The 10,627-nt window shown below is 37.0% G+C and overlaps 1 protein-coding gene and 1 long non-coding RNA gene across 2 annotated transcripts; one reads left to right on the top strand and one right to left on the bottom strand.

The window, feature by feature from the left end:
- Nucleotides 1-3,249: 3,249 nt before the first annotated feature.
- On the bottom strand, nucleotides 3,250-4,444 carry LOC111367540. The gene is made up of 2 exons (XM_022988478.1): nucleotides 4,168-4,444; nucleotides 3,250-3,442 (listed from the first exon to the last, which is right to left on the bottom strand). The coding sequence occupies exons 1-2, from the start codon at nucleotides 4,422-4,424 to the stop codon at nucleotides 3,274-3,276; spliced, it is 426 nt and encodes a 141-aa protein (XP_022844246.1). The 5' UTR covers nucleotides 4,425-4,444; the 3' UTR covers nucleotides 3,250-3,273.
- On the top strand, nucleotides 3,438-4,659 carry LOC111367541. The gene is made up of 2 exons (XR_002697837.1): nucleotides 3,438-3,958; nucleotides 4,177-4,659. It is a non-coding gene; the product is annotated as an uncharacterized LOC111367541 (long non-coding RNA).
- The last annotated feature ends 5,968 nt before the right edge of the window (nucleotides 4,660-10,627 follow it).

Raw genomic sequence — 10,627 nt, 5'->3', positions numbered from 1 at the left:
TTAAATTATTTTCACGTTTGATTGTTCTTTACAATATTAGTAGCATCTAATTCCTAACACAATCTCTGTATCTATATGATTAAGGTAATGGACGTAAAGCAGACACGTATTTAGCAAAAACGGGTCACTTTTCAAGCCGTTTAGGAACAAGTTTAGTCTTGTGGAAATGTCTTGGCTACCATTCTTGAAGTCAATTGAAATTCTCTTTATTATTGGCATTCCTTGTTTCTCCATTTTCCGCTCAATTTTTACTTTGTATAGATACGTCTAAATATTAGCGCATATACCAACCATTATCAAAGGAAAGAGAAAAAAAGAAGCTGTGCAAATTCTACTTTTGACAGAAAAACTATTTAGCTTGTGTCTTACTAGTGAATTCCATTTTGAACCATAATAGATTTAACATCACATATAATTTTTCTCAGCATATTAAATAAATATACATCTTACAAACCACAACTCAAATGCAGTTTCATTTTAAAACCAATCATACAAATGCAATCAAGATTTCAAAAAAAAAAATCACTAATTACTCAAAATGCTTCTTGTAGATAGGGTATATAAAAGGAATTACTTAGTAAGATAGATTGTAAGGAAAAACATTTTATAATCTGTATAAAAGAAAAACATGTTTTGTTGAACTGTGGTCAGATAAGATTGACATCAGTTTAACAAGACATATAACATAAACATAGAGATGAAACATTATTAACATCTCAGCAGATTCTTAAACATCAAATAATCTAAGCTGAAGAGCCTGCTCAATGCGACCTTATTAAAGATAAGAATCGGGGCATCAAAGCCCTTGATTCAAAATATGGTGCGAGGGTGACAGAGCTTGAATTTCCAGTTACAATCCTCCGCCTTGACTTGGCCTTCCGTCTAACACTTGAAATTCATTGGGAATACAAGGTGAAATACAACATGTTAATAGATTCGTACATAATCGGTAGGAAACTTATTCAATATTGGAAGACAGGGCAACCTCCATTGCACCAGGGAGGGCGCCCGTCTAAGGTTGGCCCAAGTGGTTGAGCCTATGTTGTAATTTGTGGTAGAGCGCCTGCCCTATCTGAGTTTTAAATTTGATTCCCATTCTAATTGTGCATGCTTGTTAAGCGTTTTATGTAGTAAGCTCATTAGAATAAGTGAATATATTGTGGGCTGTTCTGGGAAATCTTATAAAATTTATTCCAAGGAGAACAACAAATCTTTAAATTACTGAAAATCCCCCAAGTATACATACAGTTATATATCGATCTCAATCGAAGCTTTGGCAATGTCAGGAGCATATTACCATAAATTTCCAAGATCTCACAGCGAGGATTTTGAGCTGCCACCACCCCATTATTCATCTGAAAATGATGATGAGGAGGAGGAGGAACAAGCATGGAGAATTATCAGCAGCAGCCTCTTTGTTGGACCTTATTCACTTAATCTCCAAAGTCAATCAGAAACATCTTAAAGTGGAAAAAAAGCCGCTAATTAAGAGAATCATAGTATCAATTTATGCCATTTTAGGAGCGTTGTTAATTTACACATAAATTTTTCAATTATATAGGAGCAGGAATGCAGCTTGCATTTACTTATTCTCATAATACATCAGAATGAATCAAAGTCAATCGTTGTATTAGAATAGTTCATAGTTCATAGTTCATACAGATTCTTATTTCGTCAGACAATTGGGATTACAATAAAATGATATATTTACTGTTGAATGCACGTAAATTTTAGTGATTTTGGACACAAAATGTACAATTTTCATGTAAAATTGAAATTTAGTCACTAACATGTAAATGAAATTCTATTTTATTTTTCTGTATACTGGATTGGGCAAAATTAAAGTAACAGAATTGCACAGAATTATGTCTCATTTGTGTAGGGTGTTATAAACATGCATATACGAAAGATACAAAAAGATTTTGAATAATGCTATGTAGCATTAATGGAGCTTAGCACCTGTCAAATGCGGAATGCCTTCCGCTTTCTCACCATGTAACTTGTCTCCATCACAAAAACGTAAGTCAAGGGAATTTTCGTGGATCAATCTCCAGAACTTCGCCAATGCTCGAGGTCCCTCCATACCTGATACAATTCACTTTTACTTCTGGATATGGCCATGGAGGCCAAGAAAAATCCATCATCTGTTCATGCAGAAACAGTTGAGGAAATCATGAAAATCTAAAAATAACTGCATCACTACCACCAAGACCCTCCATCGAATAGGTAGAGGCTGCCATATCTGCAATCAACACAGCAGAAGCACAAGAACGACTTCGGTTGGAGGAAATCTCTAAGGAAGCACAGCCACAAGATGTTCTCCCAGAGCTCATATCTATTCTGCAACAAGTAAAGAAGAACTTGGTTCTGTTTTTCTGCACACTAAAAGCTACGGTAGTAGATTGGTAGTACGAAGGGGAAAACAACATTTCAATAGATTCGTGCATCCCACATCGGTTGGAAACTTATTGAATATTGGACTAGTGGGCTATATAACTTGAAGATAGGACGACGGGATCCATACTTACCTGGACGGGGTCAATGGGCGATCAAGAAGACCCATGGCCTAGATTGGCGACCTCCATTGCACTTAGGAGGGGCGCCCGTCTAAGGTCGGCCCAAGTGGTCGAGCCTACGTCATAATTTGTGGTAGAGGGGGCCTGCGTTCGCGCGGCCCCTGCCCAATTCAAGTTTTAACCAATTCTATTTTTGCAGGCCCATACGAATACTTAACGGGCCTGTTCAGGTTAGGTCTAGGTGTCATGAGGCACAAGGCGAGTGGACTTCTGCTGATAATTATGGTCATAAGACTTCAATGTTTCCCAGATGATACTAGGGCAGCAGATTATCATAATGAATAGAGGTTTCAATTCTGAGGTGCTACAACGTGCGTGAAGGGCAGGTATGGTTTCAATAAACAGGATTAGAAAAACGCGTTGAATTGTTGTGATCGATCTTGAACTACTTGGATCGAAGGAGTCTCTCGCTTATATAAATGTTTAGGGCTCATTTAGAATTTTCTCAATTATGTGTTTTATATGTGTAGTGAGTGATAAACATGCATGTCCAAAAGATAAAATTTTTGAATAATGTTATATAGCACCTTTCAAATACCGAACTTGTCTCACACCATGTAACTTGTCTCCATGACAAAAACCAAGTTAAGGGAGTTTTCATGGATCAATCTCCACTTCGCAAATGCTCTAGGTCCCTCCATATCTGATACAGTACACCCCCACTTCCTGCTATGGCTATGGTGACCAAGAAAATCCATCACCTGCTTATGCAACAGTTGAACTTCAAATCACAGCCGCCGAGACCCTCTATTGAAGATGTAGAGGCTGCCATATCTGTAATCAACACAGCAGAAGCACAAGAACGCCTTCGGTTGGAGAAAATCTCTAAGTGCCCCCACAAGATGTTCTCCCAGAGCTCCTCTGTTCTGCAAAAGAACAAGGTTTTGTTTTTCTGGAAAGTAAAGAAGATTCAATTATCCCACATCGGTTGGAAACTACTTGAATGTTGGGTTAGTGAGCTACATAACAGGAAGGTATGACAACAAGCTCCATACTTACCTGGACGGGGTCAATGGGCGATCAAGAAGACCCATGGCCTAGATTGGCGACCTCCATTGCACTTAGGAGGGGCGCCCGTCTAAGGTCGGCCCAAGTGGTCGAGCCTACGTCATAATTTGTGGTAGAGGGGGCCTGCGTTCGCGCGGCCCCTGCCCAATTCAAGTTTTGAAGTTTTATCCCAATTCTATTTTTGCAGGCCCATAAGATTACTTAACGGGCCTGTTCAGGTTAGGTCTAGGTGTCATGAGGCACAAGGCGAGTGGACTTTTGCTGATAATTATGGTCATAAGACTTCAATGTTTCCCAGATGATACTAGGGCAGCAGATTATCGTAATGAATAGAGGTTTCAATTCTGAGGTGCTACAACGTGCGTGAAGGGCAGGTATGGTTTCAATGAACAGGATTAGAAAAACGCGTCGAATTGTTGTGATCGATCTTGAACTACTTGGATCGAAGGAGTCTCTCGCTTATATAAATGTTTAGGGCTCATTTTGAATTTTCTTTCTCTGAATTCTATATCCAGAGTACTTAAAATGGATTTAACATCACTTACAAAATTCATCAACATTTTAAATAAATATAACATCTTACAAATCACAGCTCAGATGCAATTTCAAATCATAGCCGCCAAGACCCTGTATCGAAGAGATTGAGAATGCCATATATGTGTAATCAACAACGCGGAAGCACAAGAATGCCTTCTGTTGGAGGATATCTCTCTTGAAGTGCCGCCGCAAAGCTCTTCTCTGTTCTGCGACAAGTAAAGAAGAACTTGGTTTTGTTTTCTGCACACTAAGATACGGCAGTAGACTAGTAGTACAAAGGGGAAAACATTTCAATAGATTCATTCATCCCACATCGATTGGAAACTCACTAAACATTGGATTAGGGGCTATATACCTGGAAGTCAGGACAACTTGATACATACTTACCTGGACGGGGTCGATGGGCGATCAAGAAGGCCCATGGCCTAGATTGGTGACCTCCATTGCACTTAGGAGGGGCACCCGTCTAAGGTCGGTCCAAGTGGTCGAGCCTACGTCATAATTTGTGGTAGTGGGGGCCTGCGTTCGCGCGGCCCCTGCCCAATTCAAGTTTTAAGTTTGATTATGCTCATTCTAATTTCATCGGCCCATTAGAATTCTGTATGGCGCAAATGTAAAGTCTCTTTGGGCTGCTACGAGTTTTACTAATCGTAGTAATATTAATCAACAAATGTAATGGCAGTAAGGCTAGATTTAATGGTTGCAAGCAACATCAGTAAGAAAGCAAAACTCATATTCCTTTTCAGTTTATACATGTAATTCTTGCAAATGAGTGTTGGCAACGTGAAAACAATCATTCGTGAAAACAATCATTCTTTGTGAAACATTGGATTGAGTGCCCAGCATTCATTTGCAATTGCAAGGTTCAATTTATTTCTGTTGATACTTGATATATATATATATATATATATATATATATATAGGAATTCACTATTTTTTCTTGCTCACATAGAAACTTTCAATCACTTTTCTCTTGTTTTTCTGGCTAGTTATCTGTGAGTGTTTAAATTACAAATACTTTTAATCAAACCTACTTTTTATTCACAAATTTTATAAGATTTACAAGTACTATTTACGGATCCACCACTCAATTCTACTTGTTTTACAATATAAATCAATAATAAACAGTTCCCAAACAAAATCACTTGCATTACTCTTTCATTCTACACATCATATTTCAGAGATTGTTTGATAAAGCTTTTTTTGAGTAGATTTTGATACAAAGCTAATTGAATGTGTTGAAAATTTAAAAAAATTGTAAATTTCATTAAACCCCCGTTTGGTAACAATTTCATTCTGAAAAATCAAAATTTTAACTGTTATTTCACTATTTTAGCCGTCATTTTTTATTTCCTCACTCACAAGTGGATCCACTATTTTTTTTCCTAACGGTCAAACAATCAATTCTCATAATCACTATCGAATATGCCCTAAACATGTAGTTGAAATTGATGAAATTTGATTAGTAGACACTAAATAAAGAATTGTACACATCTAAATCCATGAAAATCATTGCACGGAATCTTTCTTAGGCATGTTAAAGGCATATTATTTTCTAATAATGCATTTTAAAATAATAAATTGATGAAAAATGTGTAGTTAAAAAATAAAAAAATGTTTTGAATTTATATGTAATATTATTTTATTAAAGAATGTGTGATTGAAAAGAAAAGAGAGAAAAATATATTTTAAAAAGAATGAGGATCAAACAAAGGCTTATTGACAAATTGTACGCATTTGCCTATCCTTTCTTGTGATGTATCCTTCACAAATCTGGCTAAAACTATTTGAACAGTAATTGATAAAAGATGATATCTCTTGGCCCAGACTTTGACAGTTTTTAGTTGATCAAATGGGGACTTAGTCACACTTAAGAATTTTCGCCATGACTCTTTAGACTTGTTTCCGTGGGAAGCAGTCAGCCGCCACTCAGTTGCCATCCAGAAGGTGAAAAACATCAACCCTAACCTGTTGTGGAAAATGAATGGCATATTGGCAGCATTCTACTTTTGGTCACAGTTTTCTAGTGCATCCATTATTGTGTAGAAATTCTTTAGTCCTATACAATTGCAACCACAGTTGGTCGAAGGCGGGTACAAATTGTGCTTCATGCATACAAGTACAAACGATAAAGTCATGTTGTGGAAATATAAACACCTTCTAATATTTTAGAGGGCATTTGACAAAGCTTATTATAAAAGAATTAGCAAATTTTGATAAAAAAAACGTTGATAAAACTTGTAGTTTAAAAATTGATAAAAGTTGTGAACCCATAAAATGTAATAATAAAATTGAAGTTGACAAGTTGGTAAATTTTTAAAAAGTTTTATCAAACTAGTACTAATTAAAGAATAATACACATCTGAATTGATGAAAAATCATAGCACGGAACCTTCCGTCATGAAAAACTGTACTGATTTGCCTATCTATTCATTTTTGCAATATTCTAAGAATTCAAATGAGCATGTGTAGCCAAGAATTTTTTTTTTCTTTTATTTAAATAAAAGGAAAAGAAAAGAAAAATAAAGAACTAATTTTAACCATACTCTTCATTTAAAAATAAAAAATAAAAAAATCAGAGTCCCAAACAAATTATTAAAAAATTAAAAACAATAAAAAAAAAATTCCTTCTCTTCCTTCTCTCCCACCACCACGACCACTGTCAACTTTTTCCCCATCCAATCCCACTTTTTTGATCCTCAAGTATGGTCAATATCCACACAGACCTCCGTTTCATTTCAACAAGCTCTAGTTTGTCGCTATAACAATTGCTACATTGACCCTTTTACATCTTTATAATCCGACCCAAACCCGAAGCCACACACTGTGTTCTCTAGATCCACCAGTGATTTCACCCACCGCTCTTACATCTCCCTTGACAAGCGCAACAATCGTATATGGTCTACAAATACCTGGGCCCACACCATGTCCTCCTATAGCTCCCTCTTCAAGACACTCCCAGTTCAAAGCCAAATTTCAAACCATTGTCTGGTTTTTATTGTGTCTACGGGGTCGGGCCAGACTATCACGCTGCTGATTGACAAGGGTGTGAGTAAGGTAATTGGCACAAGACGTCCCTACCTTTTAAGGTTTTTGTGAAAAACGTCCATATCTTTCATTTTTTGACATTTTCACCCATACCTTCCACCTTTCAGTACAAAATGTCATTTTTATCCATTTTGACCATTTTACCCTCCTATTCAAATAAAATAAAAAGAAAAGAAAAGAAAAAATAAAATAAAAAAATAATTGCAACCATATATAGCCCCAATTTTCAAAAAAAATTACAAATCAGTCAAAAATCAATTCTATCCTTTCATATTGAATATATACATGAATTTTTAAACCATAATCTATTTTAAATAATCAACAAAATACATTTGCTCAAATTCATTAAAAGCGCAACATTACCCATCTCACTTCCCAAATCATACAACATCGAAATTTTCATGCAAGCCTCGAGAATTGCATTCATTGAACAACCCATACATCTCAATTTATGAAACCTGAGATAAAGGAAGTTTGCTCAGTGCAAGTGAACGATACGGAGCGGAGCTGTGGAAATAGTTTGTGAAGGTCTTTTGGAGTTTTTTCAAGGCTTGGAGCCTTTAACTCCCAGATATTAGGGAGAAGGCTTTATGGGTACTGAAGGGGTGGTGGAAAATGGTGCATAAGGGCGGTAAATGAAACTATGGAGGTTGATGGATTTTGCTCCAATCGTGAGAAAGGCTAAATTCAAGAGAAGGCATGTTTTGACCCCAATTTCTCATGGAACAGTCATAATGGCCTTGAATCCTTTATGAGACAATTTTTGAGTTGTTAAGAAGGATGAGGATTTTTATTAACAATGCCAATGGCTTGTGAATGGAAATAAAGCTTTTGCACTTAGCGTGATTATAAATTGTTTTTGGAAATACATATTCTTCAATTGGAGTAAATCTCATGATTGAAAATTAGTCAATTTTTTTTTTATTTTCTTTTGGTTCATTCATTCTCATGGTTGTGTCGGGCATACATTGCTTCTTTCATCAGGGGGAGCAACGAGTAAATTCTAACTGATTTGTAATTTTTTTGAAATTTTGAGACTATGGTTGCAATTAATTCTTTATTTTTTCTTTTCTTTGTTTTTGTTTTATTTGAATAGAAGGGTAAAATCATTAAAACGGATGAAAATGATCTTTTGCGCAATGAACGGTGGGAGGTAGAAGGTAGGGGTGAAAATGTAAAAAAATAAAAGATAGGGATGTTTTTCACAAAAACTTTGAAAGGTAGGGACTTTTTTACCAATTACCCGTGTGAGTAATGTAATAAGTTTGGAGTTAGTGGATTCCCCGCCACTAGTGAGTCTAGCGGATTCGCATAATCGACCCTTTTTATGGGAGTTTTGATTTTGGGTTCAGCGAGTACTTGAATCGAGCATTGTTTTCAGGTCAATATGTGGCGAAGATGGAGATGAAAGCGATGAGTGGGAGTGTTTTCATGGTGGCTGTGGAGGTGACGTAGCGGAAGTTATAGGAAAGATGAACAAATCTCACAAAAAAGAAAATTCACGAAAAGTTTTATTTCATTTCCATCAATCTGCGGCCTCAAGAGGTTTACAACATATTTATAGCAAAAATTTAAAAAATTCGAAAATTAAATAATAATAATAAAAAAAAGATTTTTTTCCAAAATTGAAAAAAATCAAGATAATGACGGAAATTGGTAGTCCTAATCTTCCGGATTACTCTCCAACAAACGGAATATAAATCCGAATTTATTTAATTGAGATAGACTCAAAATAAGAATTACCAAAAAAGGAAAAAATGCCTAAACAAGGGATTTTGTTCAAAATTGGCCTTGCATCAGGGCCAAAGGCACTAAATTTTATTCATTGACTCGATTCCAATCGAATTAGACTAGCAATTCGTCAAAAACGAACAAACCTGAAGTTATCATGAAATCAAAAACTCTAAACCTGAAGTTATGCCTTGCGACGATCCCATTTTATCATAAACTCTAATCCCTTATGTATTTCATTATCCTCCCCAAGGTGGGAAAAATTCGCCCTCGAATTTGATGGGAAAGGAGCTTCATCATCATCAGAATTATCATCACGAAATGGCATCAAATGCTTGATATTGAAACATCGGATGTACGAATATAGCTGGGCAGCTTCAAACGGTAAGCATTCGGATTGATCTTTCAATGACCTCCAATGGACCAATCTTCTTCGTAGTAAGCTTGTTGTATTCATGAGCAGGAACATGATCCTTTGTTAACACCACCCAAACAAAGTCACCTACATCAAATTCAACATGTCGGCGTTTAAGATCTGCAACATGCTTATATTCAGTGACAGCAGCCTGTAACTAATCATGAGCCTGTGAGTGAACCTTCTGCAATTGCTGAATAAAGTCCTCGGCCTTACCATGCATTTTAACAGAAGTAGAAACTGGAACCAGATTAAGAGGACCACGAGGAACAAGGCCATACACCACCTGGAATAGACTAAAACATGTACTTCGGTTAACAGCATGATTGTGAGCAAATTCTGCTTGACACAACTTTTGATCCCAAGAATTGATGTGATCACCAACCAAGCAACGTAGTAAATCACCCAAGGAGCGGTTACCAATCTCTGTTTGAGCACTTGTCTGAGGGTGATATGCACTGCTAAAGTCCAACCGTGTATTCACCGAGCACCATAAGCTGCTCCAGAAGTGGCTGAGGAAACAAGTATCCCGATCAAACACAATAGATGTAGGTAGTCCATGCAGGTGATAAACCTCAAGAAAATACAGTAAGGCCACATTGACAGCATCTGTAGTCTTCTTGTGGGGGATGAAATGTACCACCTTTGAAAACTGATCAACCACCACGAAGATCGAATCAAACCCATGTTGAGTCCTGGGAAGTCCCACAACAAAATCCATGCTCTCGTCTGTCCAAGGTTGGGTTGGAATAGGTAGAGGCATATACAGGTCTGCATTTGTCGCCTTGCCCTTGGCCAAGTGACAAACCCGGTAACGCTCCACAAACTTCCCAATATCTTTGCGCAATGATGGCCAAAAGTAAGAAGCAGCAACAAGCTGTAATGTCTGATCACGACCCACGTGGCCCTCATTATACAACTCTTGAATTATCTTAAGCCGCAAACTGCCATCAGGAATACATAACTGATTTTTCCCAAAAAGAAACCCATCGACCCACACAAAGTCCTATTGCACCCTCCTGCAACTTTTGAATGATCTGTGAAAAGTATGGATCAGTAGCATATAAATCGCAAATAGAATCAAAACCTGGGACCTCCACGCGCTATTTTGTCAAAAGAGTTTGTCGCCTACTCAATGTATCTGTCACCTTGTTAAGGGCACCTGCTTTGTGCTTAATTACAAAAGTAAACTGTTGTAAATAGGCAACCCAAGAAGCATGCCGGGCAGACACCTTATCTTGAGTACCAAGGTGTTTAAGGGCATCATGGTCAGTATACAGAATGAACTCCTTCTGGAGCAAATAATGGCGCC

The sequence above is a fragment of the Olea europaea genome, chromosome 18, assembly GCF_002742605.1.
Source record: "Olea europaea var. sylvestris chromosome 18, O_europaea_v1, whole genome shotgun sequence".
NCBI lineage: Eukaryota > Viridiplantae > Streptophyta > Magnoliopsida > Lamiales > Oleaceae > Olea > Olea europaea.
This window is presented reverse-complemented; position numbering and strand designations above follow the sequence as displayed.

What these genes read in the sequence shown, in the direction of transcription:
- LOC111367540 (XM_022988478.1), bottom strand. Translation starts at nt 4,424, where the DNA reads ATGAATCTATTGAAATGTTTTCCCCTTTGTACTACTAGTCTACTGCCG. An exon ending in TTGCATCTGAGCTGTGATTT is followed by an intron (nt 3,443 to 4,167) that starts GTAAGATGTTAT and finishes GTTCTTTTGCAG; the next exon opens with AACAGAGGAGCTCTGGGAGA.